This window comes from Ceratosolen solmsi, unplaced genomic scaffold (assembly GCF_000503995.2).
Source record: "Ceratosolen solmsi marchali unplaced genomic scaffold, CerSol_1.0 scaffold70, whole genome shotgun sequence".
Classification (NCBI taxonomy): domain Eukaryota; kingdom Metazoa; phylum Arthropoda; class Insecta; order Hymenoptera; family Agaonidae; genus Ceratosolen; species Ceratosolen solmsi.
Genome location: NW_011948448.1, coordinates 324667 through 348233, shown reverse-complemented (window position 1 = coordinate 348233; position 23567 = coordinate 324667). Strand labels below are relative to the sequence as shown.

The window sequence follows — 23567 nt, the reverse complement described above, 5'->3', positions numbered from 1 at the left end:
TTTTGAAAGAAATAGCATTCTAAATATAGGATTTACGAAAAAATATATTATAAAGCGTATATATATTTTATAAATGCCAAACGATATCAATATTATATACTACATATAAATTTACTATAATATAAATATGTTTTCATGGAATGGCAAATGATTTTAATATGTTTAATTCATTATAGTTATATATTTACTATTTATAAACTCTACTATGTCTAGTTTAAATATAAATCATTTATAAAAATATCATTTTAATTTAAGTTTGTAGAATGAATAAAATTAACATGAAAAAATATCTAATATTATTAATAATGTAAATTCTAAATTCTTTAAAATATTCCCTCTAAGAAATACAGCATTAAGTTTAATTCAATAACAAATAAATCTTGGTAAGGATATAATTTTTATTCAATAAACCAATAATTCATTATATAAATAGCTTTTTATTTAAACAAGATAGAAAAAATAAAATTACATAACTAAAGTAATATAAATATTAAGTAGTATTTAGTATTGACAACATATCATCACTGCTATGCAGTGTCATTATATAATATTATAAAGTTATATGTATGAATATGTGCGATTGCAATACATAATGCCAAAGTGTTCTTTCATGATTCACGACTGTCACAATATTGATTAAAATTGTTTAGAAAGATAATTTAAATAATCAAAAATATTTCGAATTTCAATTAAAAAAACAATAAATATATAATGTTTTTTTATAACAACTGAAGTTTTTCAATTCACATAATAAAATAATTTAATAATCTAATTCATATATTGTAAACATATTAAATTATTATATAATAGTTTAATAATAGAAACTATTATTTATAAAATGTTATTAATCAATTATAAAAATCTTAAATATTTTATTACGTATTTGATAAAATTTATTCTCGGCTCTAAGACTACAAAATCAGTTTCCATCAGTTTTCATTCATAACGGTTTTCACATATGATTTTATGAATTTTTGAAATCAAATTTTATTTGAAATGATAATATATATGGAAATAAAACTTATAGAATGATAATTTAACCAATCGTAAATAGTAGAAATAATTGATTTTAAAAAATTGTATACAAAGTAATATGATACAATGTATAAAATTTTATATTTTCAACATTTTTTAAGCATAGTTACACTTTTGAAATTGTCAATTAGAAGTAAAATTAATGTATTTCTATTTGTACTGTTGTATATTAAAAAAAAGTTAGAATTTTAGAAGCTGTGTATGTTTTTAAACCGATGAAACTTAAAATAATAAATATTTAATTTCATTATAAATTCATTTCTAATAACAAAGATGTTTGCAATTTTTTAAAGTTCAACGTCGATTGATATAATCGATAAGCTGTACTCATTAATTGTTAATTGTCCTTAACCTGTATAACTAATCGTATTATCAAAAAGCACCATAGTATAATATCTACCAAAATTATGATAGATTTCCAAGTAAAAAATATTTATTTTTCAATTGAAGAGATAACTTCAAATTTAATACCATTTTTGCTCAATTCATTCATCAATGAAGTTTTGCCAAAAGCAGCACCAGGGGTAAGAACGCCACCACTGAAATTATGAAAAAAAATTATTTTTTAAATTAGATTTTCAAAATTTTATTTCTATTTGTATTTGAAAATTGATTTACTAAAAGATATTTTACTATAAATTATAAATATATAATATTTAATAAATTAAGATAAATTTATAAAATAAATTTTTCTTGTATATACTTTAAATTTTTTTTTAATTTTAATACATTTTAAAACATTTAGATTTCAATATATTTAATTTAGTAAATAATAATTAAATTAATTCATTTATTAAATGAAATAAATAATGTATCTAATGAATATATGGATGAAAAATATTCATCGGAAAAAGTTTAATATTTAATATTTAATATTTAATATTAAATTATATTGAAACTTTTGTGGATTAACACATGTTACATTAATTAATAATTCCTTTAGTAAATAATATTATTATACTGGTCAATTAGTAAATGTTTTCAATAAAATTTAACGTTTTTAAATTTTTAAAAAAACTTCAATACAAATAGTGATACATGTTTTTATATTTTTTTATTAGACAGTATTTTTACTTCGAATTTACTTTTACGATTTGAATTTATTTATAATTTACTTATTTTATTAAGTAATAACGATTAAAATTTTGTATTCATTCATTGTTATATCTAATATATTATGAATTAAAAAATATTAATGCTTGTATTCAATTGAACAATCGATATCGGCTGTAATTCGATTAAAGAAAATAAATTATCTTTAAAATGTTGACAAAAAATCAACCATCAATGTTTTGGATCCATCGTACATAAATAACTTAACGATTTCCAGAAAATTTATATTATAAACTTTGTGTATTAAACGCTAATAAAGTTTCTTGGAAATACATTTTCTAATAGTGAGTCTACTAAATAATATCTGCAAGGATGCTATCTGGAATAAATTAATTCAATAAATTTGACCATAAGATTGTTTTAGCAAAAATTCAAATGAACCAAACATAAAATTAACTAAACGAATGAATAAATTTTGAAGACAAATTTACTTACATTACTAATAATTGTAATGTAATCATCTTAATTTAAAAAATTATAAAATTTAGACAAGAGACTTGGCGTTGTTGAGTTGAAAAGTATGATTTGAAAATAAAATTCAAACAGCAAATACAATTATTCTTTTATAATAAAAATATTAAATAAAATTATTTTAATATATTATGATAGCTAAAAGTTGTAATAATAAAGAATATTCAATGTAGATGTAAATAAATTATTACACAACTAAAATATACTTACTCGTTAGGCATTTTATTAGATTCTTTAAAAATTGTAATAGCAGACATTAAAAGCATTGTACAAGTGGCACCGTACCCTGGATTCACACCAGAGACTTTAGTTATCATTTCTTTATTTAATGAATTTTTATGCTGATCAGTTGGCTCTGCTAATTTATCAGTCCAACCTTTAGTAATAAATGTAAGAGAAAAATTGGTATTTTTCATCTTTTCCGGCTTTGGACCTTCACGACTGACGATTCCTCCAGAGAAAAACTTCGGATACTTCATAAAAATTATTAGAAATATTAATAATCTATTTAATGAAAAGTATAAACGTATATAAATACATTGTACCTTTAGTAATAAATCACGGCCACATTCCGACTTTGTAAGCAATGAAAATAACCCTCCAAATATCATTGTTACTATTACTTGAAAGAAAGACCTGTACATTCAAATAAAATATCTTTCACTCTTATATTAGTGGAAAATTTTTTATTATAACATCATTTGTTATTGAAAAATACGAGAAAGAAATTAAAAGTTACATCAGTGCCTTTCTTATAAAATTTATCATACGTCATAAGTAAATTTCTAAGGAATAAAAATGTTAGCAACATTTTGTAATATAATTTGACATTATAAATATTGTAAAGTAAAAATTTACTAAAAATAACATCGTCCTTTATTGCCTCTAAAATTTAATGCATTCTTTTAATAATACAAATACGAATAAATTAATAAAAAATTCTAAATTTCATTCTATTATGCTAGATAGAGAAAAATTTTATGATTTACAATATAAATGTTAGAATAATACAATTAAGTACATAAATGATCGAAGTACGAAAAAAAATAAAGAATTTTAATGTTTTGAATCATTACTGAATTATTCCTATGAGCATCCATATCTCAAAACGAAATTTTAAACGAATATTTTGTATAATAAACATATAATTAGTAGATAATTTTATTATAATTAATTAAGTGAAAATATATATTAATGTTGTATTTTATTGTATTGTAAATTAAAGTTAAACGGTAAAAATATAAAAATATATATTATGCCTTTTGCGTATATAAATCAAATTTAGTTTAAATTTAATACAAATATGATTTTATTATTTTCTTTTGAAATTGATCAAATTTTTTTCAAATATAATATACCGCCATACTGTAACTTTCCAATCAAATATCATTATTCTTAATAAAATGGGTCAACACGCTTAACTTCCTAGTATTTACAAAATTAGTTTATAGCATATATAAAAGTTTATTAATGTAATTTAAAATATTAATTTTATTAATAATTTTATCTTTATAAAATTATAAAATACAAATTACAATTTTCACTAAATCATTTAATATTTACAAATAAAATGTGAATAACTATAATACTTCGTTTTATCAAAGCAATAATATTGTTATTAATTATATATTTAACTTACTTGAATGTAAGGTAACAATGTATTTGTACAGGTCTTTGCTTATATTTTTCAAATAAAAATCTTTGCGTTCTGTGACATACAGAGCGATCGGAACTTGGGAAAATCATAGACCAACCTTCTGAAATAGCACTGCGATGCAAAATTCCTCTGCAATATATTAAAACACAAACATACAAGAAATATATAAGAATTCTACTTATGGCAGTAAGTAAAAATATATTTATGATTAAAGCATGAAATAATTTTGTTTAACTTTGTTTTTAATTTTGGTTTCAGTTCTGGCAATTTTGTGGGAAATAATTTTGTACGAAGTCTATGAAGTTCATTGGCATGAGCTAATCCATGCACCGCTGATTCCCAAGTGCCATAATGAATGGCTGCTCCACCTAAATTTTTTGTTACCCACCAGTTAAAGTATATTTCAACGCTATTTATTTCACCCCCAAATTTATCTTGAGTGTAAATTAAGCCCAAATCGGCTGGAATACTGTCAAATCCACAAGCACTAACAATATATATTCCAGCTGCCTGAGCAAGTTCATTATATTCCAATTGTATCCTTTCCATGTACTATAAGCAAAAGATATTTCAATAATATGCATCAAGTTTGGAGAACGGTAACGATCAGCATGTATATAATTACTAACTTGTGTCTCGCCGCTGACATCTACATGATGCGTTCGAGTATCAATACAGGCTTTGATAATAGGCTCACCATAAAACCTAAACGGACCACAACAATTCACCATAACCTTAGCCTGTTGAGTCATTTGTTTCAATGAATCTTCATCTTTTAAGTCTGCTACTATTACTTTAATATTATCTATGGAATAATAAATTAAAAATTGTTGAATAAATTATAACAAAATTATACCAAGTATTATTATTACCACAATCTTGAGCATATTCTTTTAATACTGATTCTAAGGCTTCCTTGCGACGTCCAGCCACTCCCCATGTAAAATGTTTTTCTTTAGCCAATCGTGCAGCCTCTTTAACGGTATATTTACCAGTAAATCCAGTTGCCCCAAATATAACAAGATCCAGACGTTCATCCGTCATTCTGAAAATAAAAACGATGCATTTTAGTTTAACTTTAATTATAAAATAATAATAAAATACTAATCTTAATATAAAATTATGTGGCAATATATTATATTATATAGACATTGAAAAACAATGTAAATGAATCACTAATGTTATACACAATATTATACATAATATTTTGAAAATTACAGATTTAAAATTTAAAATTACAGATAAAAAATTCAAGCATTAATATATGTAGGATAACTAAGATTCGTTGCAAATCACTGTTAGTTGAAGCGAGACTTCCTACTTGGTTAATCGTGTAATTTTATAATTCAATTAAATTAACGCACCAATCCTATATGTACGATTATACTTTATTTTGTTATATTCGAAGGGCTTGCAATAAAACTTCTAATAAAAACTCAACTATAATATTATTCAGAATATATATCCGTATATATTTATTAAAAATAACCAAAATTATACATCATATTCCACATTCATGGAAATCTATAAAATATATAATACAATCTATGCTACGCTCTTAAAAATACACTTCAATAATAAATAATAATCACCGGACCATTTCTTTTACAAACATACTCAATTCACTTACTTATTTATTATCGAATACTTTTCACATTAATTCCCTATTAATAATGACTACATTAGTATTATGACGATATAAAATTTTTAAACATTACTTTAAACAACATGACTTGTAAAGAATTTACGTACGATCCGGGAATGATAATGGAAATTTAATAATTTATTATTAAGTTGACGTACTAATTTAAAACGAAAATTAAGATACTTTATATTCTTATCGATCTGGTTAACAATTTAAAATAAGTGTAATTCGATAAGTATAATTAAACTATACGTAAGCAATCATGGAATATTTTATCATTCAAGGTCGGGTATAATGTTAAGTGCTTATGTCATTAATTAAATTTAATAGAAATAAAATTAAGTGACCCTAATATGTGGAATTAAACAATTGAATAAAAAAAAAAAAAATAATAAGAAAAAAGATGATAAACATTGTTAGAGAATATTCCATTCGCGTTTTGATCCCACCTAATATTTGAAATATCGGTAATGCATTCAATTTTTTGCTGAATCACGTCAAATAGCCGGCAAAAATATTAACAATTAAATCGCGCCACGAGTCAGACTTGTTGCCAAGGAGAGTCAAAAATTCAAGAATACGATTGACTTGAAAGACTCGGAGGATACGAAAGATAGAAACAAAAATTCGAAAGTCTAATTTTGAGAGTGTGTGAGAGAGTGCGAAAGGGTGACGGTGGAGAGGGGGCGAGATGACGAGGGGACGAGGGGGAGAAGGGGGGGAGAGAGAGAGAGAGAATACGTCGATTATATGTATTAAAAATACATGCGATACTTTACATGGAGCTGAAAAATTCTCGTTGATTCAAGTATGTCGTCGGGATGGAGTTCCAGTGCAACTTCACCAGCGATAATCGAGGACTGAGTCTGCCCAGAAGTAGAGACAGCGCTGGAAAAGCAAGGAAAGGTCGCATGTTCATTGGCTGATTGTGTCGCTCAGCCACTAGCACATGATATTACGTCATGTACAGCCAATCACTACGCGACCTTTCCTACACAGGTTGATCTCACCAGGCCAATCTAGCCGCTCTCCACTCATTTCCTCCAACAGCCTGAAAATTATGCAAAATGTTGTATTTGCCAGTGATTCGGAGTGCAATTCTTCTAGAGCCGATGACAAAACATCCCACACAATTAACGAACTTATCTATTAATATTACATACCACGTGATATTAACTAACTATTACCTATAAGTGGCCTACATAATTAATGTCTATTGGCTTTGGATAATGTTATTGTTTTTTTTTTTTTTTTTTTTTTTTTTTTTTTTTTTTTTTTTTTTTTTTTTTTTAATCATAGATGAATAATTATAACATTAACTTACCAAAAGTAAGCCTAAAAAGGTAGTAAAATAAAAAAAAATAATAAAAGGCTTGTTATAATCTTATTAAGACATTATCAATTTTATAATTCTTAATAATTCCCAAACTAAAGATTATTTAAATAAATAAATATAAATAAATAAATATATACATATTATACACTTACGTATATTGAATAAAAATTATTATAAAATACTAATAAAATATTATAAGCCGTATGTAGTAATAAATATGTAATAATGGAATAAATTTGAAGTGTTTAAAAAGTACATATGAAAAATGTTTTACATTATGTACGTTTGTAAGATATTTCGGACTTATTTAAAAATAAGCAAATACAAAATTAATTCTCTATTCAAGCTATGAACATGAGATTATCGTACGTTGTAAATTTTTCATTACTATAATTTTAATTGCGTTAGAAAAAGAATGTGTAAAGATGTAAAAATTTTATTTTCAAATTATTAAATTTTCATATGCATGTGTATTTAATACATAAGTAGATAAGAGTTCTTTACATTTGCGTAGTTTAATTGTGTCAAACATTTTTATCCTTACAAATATATAAAATAAAAAAAAAATTCAGGGATTTATGCACATGGATGTTACATTTATCATTTTTACTAGAAATAATAATATAAATTTTACAAAGTCACTATTATTGTCTGCATTAATCATATAATGAATAAATAAGAAATAAAATCGTCTATGAACTTAAGTTGTGAAGGAATCTTCTTATTGACAAGCAAACATATTTTATATTTGCCATTATTTGATTAGAATTTGAATTAATTAGAATAATTCCATATTTATAAGTGATATAGTTTTAAAATAAAAATCTTCACGAGCACAACAAACTCGATGAAATATATTTCATATTGTAATAGATATTATTTCGTGATAGAATGTTTAATATTAAAATTATTTTTAACATTCATACAATCACTTTGTCATAACACTATTTTACGTAGATTTTAATTTATTTAATATGTATTTAATAATTATAATATTTCTTTTCAAATAATTTCAAGGTTCAATAAGGTCAAAAGTACTAATAGAAGAAACGCTTTTCATTTTCATAAAAAACTATTCAAATTTCTTGTCCCTACAAGATAAATATAAATTATGAAAATAACATTACTTAATAGTAATATAAATAAAAACGTGTTATGGCTGATTCACGATAATAAATTTTCATGTATTTGTTCCGCGCTGTGTATTTTTCGTGCTAAAAGAAAATATTATTAAGAAAGATACGATAATAATCTTAAAAACGTGCCATATCTATTTAAAAAAATATTTTAAATTATATAAAATAATTGTATTGTTATGAAAACAGATTAAGTTATGTAGTAATTCAATAGCAAATGTTATGTGATTAAATCATAAAGCTTTTATTAAATTCAACAATTATATATATATATATATATATATATATATATATATTTAATAACTTTTGCAAGCCAAATTCTCATTAGTTGATTACTAAATGCAAATTATATTCTATAAAAATATTGGATTTTTGTAGAACTATCGTTTTCATTTCCTTCAAATATCTTTTACTAATTATTTTAATATATTAAATAAATAATGATGTTTCTTTTTTTTTTTTTTTTTATACTAATTAGTAATAATTATAATATTAAATTAATAATAATTAATGAAATAGTTGGAACGTTACGTAATTATAAAATAAAATTTTTAATTTTTAAATACGCAATAATTCATTTTCTTATTTTTTTAATACATACTTTTGTGAATATTTTCAATTATTAATTAATTATTATATTTGTAATGCCTTTAATCTTTCAGTTTTATAAATATTCTTTTGTATTTAAAAAATTTATCTGCATAATTTCACGTCATTTTATCTTCGCAATGAATTCGTTTACTTTGTAAAAGTATGTTTTATGGCTATTTCAATTTGTATTTTTGAATACGACTTTTTAATGTTATTCATAAAATAAAACTTTCAATTAGTTAATTATAAAAAGATATGGTGCATTTATAAATATAGATTACATTATCATGGCAACGATACAAATACGAACCTCTTAAATTACACTTTAATGAATATATAATAAGGGTATTAATAAGTCTATTGATGAAACTTTAAATAAATAATTCCTACTCAAGTAATCACTCTGCACAATCGAAGTTTTAGTGTCAATGTACATTCATACACAACTACGCATGTGAATTTTGTGCGCGCGTGTGTACGTGCGTGATTTATATAACGCTAGAGAAAGAAATATAAAGGTATGAAAATAATTCTGAAACAATTTTATAAAAATTTTATTTAAAATAATAGACTATTATAATGCTAGGATTATGTACAGTATTGTAAAATTAAAAAACTTTTGCATTGAGATTTAATAGAAATTGTTGGAATATTTCTACCTTTACTTTTATAATTTTTAAAAAAAAAGAAATTAATCTTATTAAAATATGTATTTAATGAGTATGATATTGATTAAAGGTAAATGAAATTTTAATAAAAATATGCTTACTTAAAGTATTATTCTCGATGTTTTAGTGAATTAATTCTCTAAATAAATAATAATTATAATTGTGATTGATAATATTTTTGTTGTTGTTATTTCTATTTTTTCTCAAATATTCAAATTGCTAATGTATAATGTACATTTGAACCGCAGTGTCTGCCAATCGCTCGATTTTTTCACAATTAACGCTATCCTCCATTCATATAAAATACAAATGCGAAATGAGAAATTTAAATCGTGTATTTACGAGTATCTCGAATAATAGTTATTGGCTCGGTTGTATGGAAGATATTTTTTGTGGAATGTGAATAAATCGGTCATTTTGAAAGTTAGGAAGTCTGGAGTTGATGCGTTGCCTTATAATTATTAAGTGTACACATTGTATTATCATAATTGAGGAAAATTCTCTGTAGCTCTTGATTCTATTAGTCGAGCGAGCAAGTCAGGCGAATGGGCTTCTTAGCCTGGGAGCAACAAATTATTACCAACGAACTCTACTTTTTGTTAAATACAAATTAGAACGACCGATATATGTAAAAAGGTTAGATTGTTGAAGGAATCGATGACCCGCCTTTAATAAAAGTAAACAATATTAATATATTATTTAATAATATATTAAATAAAATGATCTGTGATTATTAATAATGACTATTAATTATATTTTAATAAATAGTAAAAAAAAAAAAAACGATAGCTTAGCATTAAATTGTTTCAAGTAATGTCGTTGAAAATTTGTGTAAAAAAAAGAAAGCATTTTATATAATTGAGCCCGAAAATGATGATAGTAATAATAAAGAGTGGATTAAGTGACAAGAAAAATGTTGTTTACTTACACGGAAAAAGAGCATTAAAGATTGCAGTTTATGATGTTGATGATGAAGTGAAGCCACCTGTTTCTATACGGGTAAGGGAATTTAAAAATCCGTTACTCGTTATCGTGAGGAAGAGATCATATATTATTACATTTGCACATGAAGGAAGATAGGCAATCAAATAGACAACTGTGGATGAGCTTAATGTGAAAGTAGAGAGTAGGAAGAAAAAGGACAATAGAGTGGAAATAGAGTGGAAATTCTACCAATGTAATTATTTATTATAAATTATCTCGGAACATTTTCATTATTGCGTTGACTTATCTCATTGTTCGTCCAAATCAATGTTTTATTTATTTATTTATAATTAATTATTGTACAAATCACAGTGCTGTATGAACATTTTAATACAAGACTAATTCTTTTAAAAAAATTAGCCTCCACGAGAATACACAATGGTGTTATTATGTTCTTTATGAAGGAGATGCCTAATTCTCAGTAATTAATCGATTAATTAATTAATATCAATCAACTCGATTCTGCAAAAATGTTGCATTATAAATATGCATAAACATTAATTTGGAACTTTTTGCTAATTTGATCATTTTACTGTATTTTTATTTAATATTAAGAAGATGTATGCACATGCAATGTATAAAATAGAGAAATTTCTCTATATTGTAAAAATGCATGTGACACAATTTAAATTCAGAAAAATACTTGTGAAATATCTCGCACGTGATACGCTTTTATCTTGCATGTATATGAATTCTTATTTTACTAAAAACTATTTTCAATGCAATAAATATTATTTTATAAAGAATGCAATAGTTCGTTTTAGTTTAGTTTAAAGTAAAGAAAGGCGGATAGAAAATTTGCCAATTATTACAATTTTGCGTTGTTCGTTTAATGTCATCCATTAAAAACACTATCGTGTATGGTCGCACGCTTGTCGCTTGGTTGTGTATATGTACATTGTTTGCCTGCGCGCGTGTTTGTATATGTTTTTCTGCCGATTTTATTCAATAGTAATCTATACTTTTCAATTCCCTTTTATGCATATAATTTATATATATCTATTTTTTTTTTTTTAAATATAATGTACATGTCATGAATTTTGTTTGCGAACCGACAACAATAAATCAAGTACAATAAATAAATATGAAAAAAAAGAAAAAAGAAAAACAAAAATCCATTCGATAAAATTAGTAGTGGCTAGTCTGGCTGGTATACGGCTTTTCTCAGAATCCAGTCAGGTCAACAAGATTCATTGATGTTAAATATTTTCAAATTATTCGTAATAATCGTAATAACTGCATCGGTCTATTTAAATCTAAAATAATATTACTAATTGGACTTTTCTCGAAATGGGTAAAAGGTTTCAGCAGCACAAGCTCATCGGAGTTCCAAGTACCGTCATTATTTACAAAGAAAACGATTTTGTGCATCATTGGGAGAGAGAGAGAGAGAGAGAGAGAGAGAGTTCCAATTGGATCGTTTGTAGTGAAATGTTAGAAAAAGCGCGCATCCAGAATCAAATGTGCAGGAAGGATCGGTGCCCGAGACCGTATGCAGGTATATCTATCGGCACGCAGCCGCGTTGTGCGGTTGCAGCAGTTTTGACTGCTTTGCCGCGGTGTGGCGGAAAAAGAGGGAACGACGACCTGTGAGCAAGGAGCGAGAGAGACCGATGCGTAGTGTCGAAGGGCGGAGCAGGGCGGTGGAGCAGAGCGACGGCGAAGTGGTGAGGGGGGGGGTGGAGGGTGTCGAGCAAGAGTTTGCGCGCGTGTGGCAGCGGCGCCGGGACGCGCAACAGCCAGAGGAGCGAAGAGTGGAAGTGCGCGGGAAGTAGTCAGTAGTTTGCGTATCTCGCGAGGCTCGTGACGTGAAAAGGTGCAACTGTCGCTGCTGCTTTTCTCCGTTGTTTACGTATATCGCGACTACTATTAGCTAAGGGTGTTGGGGTGTAATCAATCGATGTAGTTCATACTCCATTCGATTACGATTGTTAATAGGGGGAAGTGTTCTTGTGTTGTGCGGTGGATAATCTGTGCTAATGTCGCTCGGGTAAGTGCTTCCATTGACTTATCTTCTTACTAACGTCTAATAAGCAAAAAAAAAAAAAATAAATAAAATAAAAAAAAAACAATAAAAAAAAAACAAAATCGCGAGTGTTTTTGAATAGAATTTCCAATTTCCTCCATGGTAATATTTTTAGTGACTAGTTAGTAAGAGAGAGAGAGAGAGAGAGAGAGAGAGAGAGAGAAAGAGATTCTTTGAGTTTCTCTTACGTCGAGTCCGAAGAAAGTTTACTTTGCCATTATTTGGAATTACGATAACATGAATCGTTGAGAAATTCTAGGATATTCGCTAGTTTTCATCCGTGTTTACTTTCACTTAGCATAATATCCGTTTTATAATGAGTATACGAGCTTGTAGTTGTATATTAATGTTGTAAATTGAAACTTAATGGATAGAAGGGGAAATTTTGCATTTTTACGCGTTATTTAGAGATATTCAAATGTAATATCAAGAGATCAGATTCTACTCCCTCGTTCTCATTCCACTTAAATTTTTTTTATATGCACTAATGTCTTTTAATTCAGAATAAGATTAGAAAGAGATGATGAAGTTGCTTGAATGTTATGAAGTGATAATTGTGATACAAAATATCGATATTTTTAATACAAAAATTATTTCCTTACTTTTATTATTTTACTATTCGACAACTAATTATTATCAAGACGATATAAAGATATTTTTTACATAAATCAATTTCATTTTTATTTTTTTCATAGTGTAATAACACTTATCTAAAATGTAGCGTTGATCAACGTTACTATTTTATCAATGAATATCATTAAGATTTCATGTTTTTGTAGTGAAAATGTGTTAGTATAAAGATACAGATTTAGTATAGTGTTATTTCAAAATTAATATAAATTCTGGAAAAATGGAATTTATAAGAATGTATTTATCGTTATTTCTTGAAATGTTAGTAAATCGGAAACGCGGTCATTGCTAAACACGAAATTTGTATTTACGGTATTCATGGTACAATGACATAATTTAAAACATATTATTAAAAGAAATTTTAGCCACAATTAATAATGGTGTAAAAAAAATTTTAAAAACTGAAATTTGACAAATTTTACGCAATCAAAGAAATTATTTTTTATCCAATGTAATATACAATCTATTTTAGTCGCTCGTTTTATAATTACTTATATTCTTGCAATTATGCAAGTATGTCATATGCATTCGTATAATATAAATTTCACATACAATTAGTAAAATATAAAATTAATTTATCACCCTTATAGTTGTAACATTATAATGATTAATTATCAGTTATTTCTACATTCAAAATACATTCTTATATTAATTAGAGATAATATCGATATCGAAAATTTCTTCCTAAATATAAAATTCCACAAAAAATAAGAAATACTAATAATCAAAATCATCACTGGTTTTTGAAAATTACAAATAATTACAATCGCTTATAATTTTCTAATTATCAATAAATGTAATCAAGATAGTATTGCAAAATGATTTCACGTAAGAATATTGAATATTGAATATTGAACGCTTGTATATTTGTTCGACATTATTTATTATATTTTCCTATTGCTTTTGTTATTTACTATCGCAATATACTCAAAAACATTTTCTTTTCTAAAAGTCACTTTGCTTCTTATGCTTTGGGAAACATTGTGGTTGCGATTCAAACGTCAGTACCTATAAAGTAGTTGAAATCATTATAAAATAGAGTCGTATATCACCTGAAATGTTGACAATATTCGAAGCAAAAATATAATAATGAAGAAACATTGAGAAACAATGATTAAGAACAACAGCATACTTTTGAAATGTTAACATTCAAGCTGTTTATTTGCAAATGTGTAGTAAATTATGAAAAATTATCATAATGCGCCTGTAAAATAGAAATAATACAATTTTTATATATATATATATATATATATACGTTTGTTTTTATTGAGTTAAATCATAGTATAAAATAAGTGTTTGTTTGCATTGTTTAAAAGGAAGCATTAACAGTGTAGATCGTTAATTGATAAGGATTTTAATTCAACGAATGCTTTCGCTTTATGGATGTTTATTAGGCCCATTATCTTTGATTGTAAAGAACACTCGTCGCACACTAAATTCATCCGCCTTGGGTCAATTTAATTTAATTTCGGACCTCTCATCCGTTAATCAATCCCTTTTTTTATATTTTCCTTCCTCTTTTTATCTCTACATACTTTAAGTTCATCCTTATTTCTCTTACTCAAACTTTAACGGTATAAAGCTATGGCTTATAATGTACATTGTAAATAATTGTAAAAAAAAGTTAAAAAATTTTATACTATATTTATTGGCCTCGGTTACACAACTTTAAACTTCCGAAAAATCATATTATGAAATACATAAACGGATAACATATTTACTTTACGAATGTATATTTAAAATGTTAAAGATACTCATATTTAATAATACCGCTAATATTTCAATAATATTTATCCATTTCTTATTTGCCTACCCTCGTATGTAGAACCTAATGCCGTCATTATTCATTGAAGAATCATATTGCGTATGGGAAGAAAGATTGAACTTTTCGGCTTAGCAAAATATTCATGAATATTTCGTCAAAATTATAGAAACTTTATTGTTTAACAAGTATTCTTTTAAATCGATACATTCATGAAATAATTATCTCCCATCATACCCTTAGTAACGTATTTCTTTCATCATATATCTTACTTTCATTCTCAGTTACATGTAATGTAAAGTCATGTTTTTCAGAAACGTAGACATAAATAAACGATATTTATGTAATGTTAAATGCTGTTAATTCACAACTATTTTTAAATGTAAAATAATATAGAGAATATCTGCTTGAGCCAAGGCCGGAAGTTTATAGAAGCATTTTAAATATGATTTTAATTGAAAGCTTGGTCAAGTGTACGATAATAATATAATCTGAAAATTATAGTAATTAAATGTAATTTTACGGTTAATCATTAATTGACTGTAGGTTCTTGTAGTTATTAATTAGAAATTCTGTAAATTACATCTTATTTTATTGATTAACTCTTAAATGCTTACTAAATCTTTTAGAAAAATATACAAACATTTCGATATAATTAAATATTTAATTATAATTTTATTATATTTTAATATATATATATATATATATATATATATATATATATATATATATATTTATATATTTTCTTATATTATATAATATAAATATAATCGATATTCTTATACTTTATATTAAGAAAATTTTATATAAATTATTTAATAATTCACACGCATAAATATATTGCTCACATGTAATAATATTTTTAATATAAAATATGTAACACTTGATTAAATGTAATGAAAATTTGATGTCAGGCGCAATAAAAAAGACGATAGTTTTTAAATCTAGAAATTACAAAGATACTATAAAGTTTAAATTTTTTTACATTTAAAAATAAAAAGTTTTACTTACAAAAAATATATTTCAAGGGAAAGTGAAAGAAAATTTGTTTTAATTCTTCATATTTATAAAAAGTATGAGAAATTTATTGAATTAAAAATTTTAAAAGAATATTTTGCTTTAAATAATCGTCATAATCATTATATTCGAGATATCGCAAAATAATTCGATATTAAATTAAATTAATCGAAAAATTTTAAAAAGATTAATCTTGACAAAACGTTAAAGAAAATGAATCCTCTTAATGTCTCAATTTATTTATTTATTTATTTATTTTTTTTTTTATTTTTATTTTTATTTCCGTTACAAAACCATTAAATTCTTTCATGCATTTAAAGGAATTAGTACTTTTACAAAAACCAGGTCATGCTGAATTTGTATTGACTTTTCTATTTATTATTCATAAAAAGATTGCAAAAGATTTAACGAGTTAAAACTGTGATAGTATTTTTTAATAACCTATTATTTAAAATGGAAGTCTTGGGGGTCAAGTGCACCTCGATAAAACTCCAATGTTTAAATAATTTAAATAATATTATTATAGCAGATCCTATGGACATAAAAAATAATAAAAATATATAATCTACATGATGAAGTCGTGGAATACCTCGAAGAATTTCGGTATTGTATTATTGAATTATTGCAATGTTAATTATAAAAAAAAAAAAAAAAATTAATGTTTATACTAATCATATACTGCTGCAAAAATAACACGTTTTGTATTTATATTTTTCCTAATTGTTAGTATTTTATTATTATAAAAGGATTCAAATTTATTAAACCTGTCACTGTTGGATGGATATAGACGAGTAATAGAAACTTTTTTTGTCCGTAATAGAATTCCCAGTGTTTCCTCGCCTTTGATACGATACAATACAAAGACTTATTCAATAGCGAAATAATATATTATTGGTACACAAGAATGAAAATATCATACGTTTATTTTAGTTTAATAGATCGCGCTTTAAGAAATATATTAGATATATTTTTGTATATTATAAGATTATTATTATAATTATAATTAATTATAATTTCTAATATTATTCGTAAAATATTAAAGTTACTTTTATAATACCTAAGAGTTATATTTCAATTCAATTTATAATGTAATTATTGTAAAATATCATTGTAAGCCATATAATATTAAAAATTGCATGAAATTGAACGATTAAATTCTATAAAATTTAAATACATATAAAAATTACAGCAATATGGGCCATGAGTATAACTTCAATCGTATAAATATATTTTTACATAATATTTTATTTTATTATTGAAACTATCATTAAGTAAAAGCTACTTGAACATATTGAAATTATTAATGAAAATATTTATTTATGAAATAGTTAGCCTATGAATTACAATTGCGGCATTTTTCAGAAAAATACATAAACAATCAATTAAATGTTCTGTAAATTTCGTTCTACGTTACTCATATATTTTTATGTATGCATATAATTTTGCTTTAAATATTGTTTAAAAACAAATATCGGCAGACTTAACTATTCCAGAAAAATAATCAGCATTATGTGTGTGTACTCTTATGAGACTATATAAGTAATGCGCATAATCGCTCCGCGATTAATGTGTTAATGTGTAATAATTCTAAATAATACAGTCATATAGAGTCTCTTTACTATATGAGTAGAGATCATTCGGAAATTAATAAAAAGAAAAGAAAAGAAAAAAAGTAATCTTAAGAGAAAGGGACGGACTCCCTACTGAAACGATAATCAAACGAATGATCTGCTTTTGCTCGTTTCTGTATCGAACATGTGAAAAAGCACTGGATACGCGTACGATTATAGATGAGATTGAAAGGCAACAGTAGCAGTTCAATCGGCGATTCGCGCGATATGATTTTTATAACCGCCAGCGATGCTGCCAACGGCTTCAATTGCAAAGCAATCAAGGGACAAACTCGTCCAACAAGTCGTGTGCTTACACACTTGCGTGTAGTTACAAGATTTCTCTCTCACTCTCTGTCTCTGTCTCTCTGTCTGTCTGTCTGTCTGTCTGTCTCTCTGTCTGTCTGTCTGTCTGTCTGTCTCTCTGTCTCTGTCTCTCTCTCTCTCTCTCTCTCTCTCTCTCTCTATATATATATATATATATATATATATGTGTGTGTGTGTGTGTGTGTGTGTGCGCGCGCGCGCGCGCGCGCGTGTGTATTACTTGTGACCCCCTTTCTTTCCCATTCGGACTCATTTTATCTCATTATTTCATCTTTTCTCGTCACTGCATTTTATTTTCTTTCTTTGGTCTGATATTTCCTCGTCCTTTTGCTTTTCCCCGATCGCCGTACGAGTGTTTAGATATTCATATCCAAGTAATATCAACGATAAGCATATGACCATTTTCTTTTTCCTCTTCATAATCACTAACAATAAATAAAATAATTTACAATTTAATAGACGAAGAAAAAAATGTAATAAACAATATGTGCCCTATTTATTATATCGGATTTTCTTCTGCATTGCACATAATATATCCATTTGAGAGACTATTTATAAATGACATCATGCTAATAATTTCATACTATTTTAAGACCTTCCAAAATGATCTCATATCCACCGACCTTCGTATTTTTTACATTAAAAAAAAGTATATTAAAGTTGATATTTAACCATACGAATTCATTAAGAAGCTAAATTACCGAATAATTCAACAATTTTATAATATAAAGTTAATGTATCATCATATATGTGTGTGCGCGCGCGCGCGCGCCCGCGCGTGTGTGAATTGGAAGGACGATTCAACATTTTATCAACGAAACTCTCGGTATATTAAAAAAGTTTGAGCAAATCGTTCGGTTTATTATGGGTAATACAACAATTGCTTATTGATTATATGCAAAAAAGTAATTATAATGTCTTTTATATTTATATAGCTATTGATCAATATGAAAAACAATATAAACCTGCATGCGCGTAATTTTTATTTATTCGACGAATTAAATAAAATATATGTTTAGAGAGATTTCGTAGTTTACATTTCAATATTAGAGCAGATATGGTGTATTAATACAATTAATCGTGGTATCGCATATAAAATTATATATATTCTTTGATTTAAAGTGATAAGAGAAGGTAAATATTAGCACGAGCCTTAATGTTAATAAATGAATGTAAATATTGACAATTCAAAATTTGCTTTGTATTTTTACAATTAGATTATAGTATTTTTTCTTACAGTATTATTCTGTTAAGCTGAGTAATCTCATAACTTAGCACCACAGATGATTAATATTCATTAATTGCATACGCAGCCTGCTATCTCGCATTAAGCACAGCTTGATAATAAAATCTTAATTAATATTAAATCAATTTTTATGTCATTTTCCTACTTCGCCTTCTCATTTTATTAATTTATTTTTCACTGAAAAACTTTATTTATATCTTCATTGCTATTATAGACGGCAATCCGACTAATCAGTCGATTCGAGATATTATGCAACATACGCATATAGTTTTACAGTTACCCGGTGGCACATTACTGCTTTCGGTTAGCTACATTTTGTCCTTGCTAAGCTTATCGAACGATTCTCTTGATTTTATAATCACGTACTTTCGTTTCTTTATTTGTTTATCTACATTTCAAATATGTTGTCAAACATAATACCACGAGCAAATGCAATATGACGCTGAAGTAAATTCTAAACAATTTGGTAGTGATAAAGAATTTGGTAGTGTAAAATAGAACTTAATCCATTATGTATATTAATAATGTTAAATATGATTGTTATTTATTAATATCAATATTCATCATTTATTGCTGCTCAAAAGTGTTTCAAGTATCATAGCAAACAAAGTCATTGGTTTACGATCAAAAATTTGCAAAATAAACGAAAATTGTATCAACGATTACTCAATTAATTATATGCATTATATAATAATTTTATTATAAAATTGCTCATATAATGTTAAAACCCATGGGATATAATTTTTACTTAATAATATTTTGTAAATTCATTCAAATATTTGTTAAATAAGAGAAAATAAGTCTGTGACCGTAATAATGCGACGAAAGTAAAGAATTTTTAAAATCCTAAACTAAGAATATTTAACGCTTTAAAAGGCTCGTGAACGCTCTGATAATATTTTCATCCTTGAACTTGGGAAGGGCCTTGCTCGGCAATGCATAGGGACGTACTTGCCACATTAATCCCCCCTCCCTTCCATCTTTCATCTTATTGCGGTCCGTTTTGAGATCGCTTCCCTATCCTGCTGCTTCAGCTCCGTCTTCCTTTCAAGGTAAAAGGAACGAGGACTTTGTGTTCCAATCCTCCTTTTTCATTACCAGTGAACACTAGAGAAAAGACTCAAATCTGCTGTTCTCCGTTCCGTCATACATTGTATCTGTCTTTTTCTCTTTCTACCTTTTTCTTCTCCTCCTCTGCCTCCCCATTTTCTACCCATCCTTCAGCTTTTGGACCCATGAGTTTTTTTGTTACCTTTTATTATGTTCAAATTCACAATACTCTCTCCCTAAGAGCATTTCGCTTACCTAGGAAAGATCGTACAATACGGAAAAGAAAACGGAAAAAAGTATTCATGTACGAGGATATAGTTTTAGACATTTGCTTAAAAGAGGTACATGGATTTTTTTTTTCCTTTCTAAAAATACGTTTCTGTCCATCATTATCCAGACGAAATTTAAAAATTGTTTCTATTTAAATATTTTATTACATTGCTAAACTACAATGCAATAATTTAGTTTTGCAAAATTTTGAAAAATTTTATTACAACAATCATTGTAGATGGGAAAATTAGAAGTTAAATTCATTTGGATTTAAATTGTGTAATATCATGTGACTATTAAAAATTATATTTTGTCAAATTGTCAAATATGCAACTAACATTGCCTATTTTCATCGTTCATATCAATGTTTATCGATAATATATTTTATTTTATATTCATCGATGAAAAAATGAGGTTTTTAATTTTTGTTTGACATTCTTTTTTTTTTTTTTTTTTTTTTTTTTTTTTTTTTTTTTTTTTTTTTTTTTTTTTTTTTTTTTTTTTTTTTTTTTTGACGATATATCATAAAAAGAATGTATAGAAAGAAAAATTTTATTTTTATTGTACATGAAAAGAATGCTTTGAATTTTTTAAATTATTTTAATAACACAATAAGTGCTCGCATAATCGGTGACTCGTTATCGTACGTAAAATATAAATCTAAATAATACATCAATAAAAAGACCAAAGTTTTTTTATTGGATTTTCTGCTAGAAAAATATGTAATAAAATGCAATATTGACAGATAATATAGTTTTTGGCACGGATTTTAAAAATATAATTTTTCAAAAGTGGCCTGTAAAATTGTAACCTGATTTATGTTTGTTACTTTAAATTTATTATTGCTAATAACATGATAATTTTTTTTTCATCTACATTCCATTTTCACGCGCACTTGTCTACTATCGAACTTAATCCAGCTTTCAGTACATTTTTCGACAGTCAGTATAAAATAATTTGCACAAATCATTCAAATTAGTTAATTATTCTTACAATAATTACACTTCCATATTTACATTCTCATTTTAAATAAGTAGTTTCAAATAGGCAAAAAATAGATTTTTTATATTTCCTAAAGTACTTAAAATTCTTAAACAAAAAACTCTCTTCCATATTTATTTACAATATTTAATTAGTAGTTCTGAATTACTAGTAAGTGTCGCCGCGACTTACTTTATGTTCCACGCATATCGACAAAAACATGATTATATATGTGTGCAGTTTTAATTGCTACATAAACAGATAATGCACTTATTAATATTAACTCGTGTTTGTTTCAAGGATATTCATTCGAAATTCAATTCATGAATAAGCCTTCCCATTCATAATAGTGTGAAATGTTTTTTGTTTGTTATTGTTTTTGTTGTACCAGAAAATAAAATTTCTCAAAAGCAAATTTATTTTCCAATAACTATAAATTCACAAAGTCTACAAATTATTTTTCATGTAAATCGCTAGTCGAATTTAATCCCAATTGATGGTCGAATTTAATGTTTAATCGATTTATTCACGAATGTTCGTACACGCGTATAATTTTTTTTCATATCACTAAGATGAAAAAGAAATTCATCGGAACGAGAAAGCATGCGATGCTATTCTTGCGAATTAAGGCAGCAAAGCGACTGCGATAAAAAGTACGCTCAACGCGAAGGGATTTAGGTAAGGTATTAAAATATCGAATGCGAAACATGTCCGTCCAAAGTTCTTACTGCGGCTCTTGCTGGTAATTCGGGTAGACGAACCGTACACTCGCCGGCTTCGGTGTCTTATACCTGCGTCGGGCTACTTTTCGAGATGCATCTGCTCCTCGTCGTCCCGAGGCTCGGGAATGCAGGACTCGTGCCTGGCACGCGCTTTTCTTGTAAAGCGAGGCAAGTCGATAGGCTCGTAGGTATTAGTGTAGGACATCTATTATGCTACCACGTACGGTTATTGTCATCTGTAGCGGCCGTTGAGTCTTTCGTAAGGACGATTACCGGTGATGCTGCTGTTGAAATTCGTCATTTCTTCGATGAATATCATTCCTTGTGGATTTACGTTCTTTCGCGAACCTTTTGATAATACGCCTCTACGTTCTATTTTATTACCTAAACTTATTTCTTCATACATGTGTATGTTGAACTCTCTAGTACCTTTAGAATAGAGGATTATCTTCAAATTTAAAAGCAAAAGAGCGTTTTTTTTTTATTTTTGCTTCGTAATTTATTTCGTTCGTTAATTTTACTTGTTATATATACGAAAATTCTAGTTCATTACTAAATGGGTCATAATTTTAGCGTACATTGTTGTATGCATAATTTGCCTTTAATAATTGTAATGATATTTGAATTTTTAAATGTATCGTTTTTATAAAAGAATTGTAAAGGCATCTCAGATAGTTATAGGAATTTTGTAAAAATTATTTTACTTCTTAAAATTTACAACCTACAGCTCGATACACTAAATCAATGTACCAAGAAATTTTGTAACATCCTATTTATGTTGATTATCTCCGGAGAAGACATAAATTTTTATGTCTTTTTATTTATATATTTATATTTTAAATGTCTTTCAAGAAAAATAATTAAAGAATATTTTTATATTTAAATTTGGTTTGATCGTCTATATTTATGATATTTATGCACTTTTGTACGGGAAATTAAATGAGACATGTTGAAGTTTATGTAAATAACATTGGAAACATACATATTGATAAAATTAATTTAATAAAACGATATTTAAAATTGTTTATCTGTAAAAACAGCTAATTCGAGTCTTTAATAATCCACTAGGTTACGTGTATATAAAAAAAAAAAAAAAAAAAAAAAAAAAAATTTTGAATTTTTAATTTTTGATATCCTTATGCCTAATTATAAAATATTCCACCGCTTTGGCTCGACATATTTTATTAATCCAAGCAATGCATTATGTTATTTACATAAAACGATGCAACGTGTATATCTACGTGCATTAATGTACATCTTATTTCGTGCTCGGATGAAAAAAAAATTAAA

The 23567-nt window shown here is 26.2% G+C and overlaps 1 protein-coding gene across 1 annotated transcript; it reads right to left on the bottom strand.

The window, feature by feature from the left end:
• Positions 1-1450: 1450 nt before the first annotated feature.
• LOC105366339 (saccharopine dehydrogenase-like oxidoreductase) lies at positions 1451-6882 on the bottom strand. The gene is made up of 8 exons (XM_011504749.1): positions 6701-6882; positions 5149-5321; positions 4906-5081; positions 4512-4828; positions 4259-4405; positions 3165-3255; positions 2830-3092; positions 1451-1574 (listed from the first exon to the last, which is right to left on the bottom strand). The coding sequence occupies exons 1-8, from the start codon at positions 6838-6840 to the stop codon at positions 1469-1471; spliced, it is 1413 nt and encodes a 470-aa protein (XP_011503051.1). The 5' UTR covers positions 6841-6882; the 3' UTR covers positions 1451-1468.
• Between the last annotated feature and the right edge of the window lie 16685 nt (positions 6883-23567).

Excerpts from the sequence above, each read along its gene's own strand:
- LOC105366339 (XM_011504749.1), bottom strand. The coding sequence starts at position 6,840 with ATGAACATGCGACCTTTCCTTGCTTTTCCAGCGCTGTCTCTACTTCTG. Across the intron at positions 5,322-6,700 it reads CGAGAATTTTTCAGCTCCAT|AATGACGGATGAACGTCTGG; the intron begins GTAAAGTATCGC and ends TTTTATTTTCAG. Across the intron at positions 1,575-2,829 it reads TCTAATAAAATGCCTAACGA|TGGTGGCGTTCTTACCCCTG; the intron begins GTAAGTATATTT and ends TCATAATTTCAG.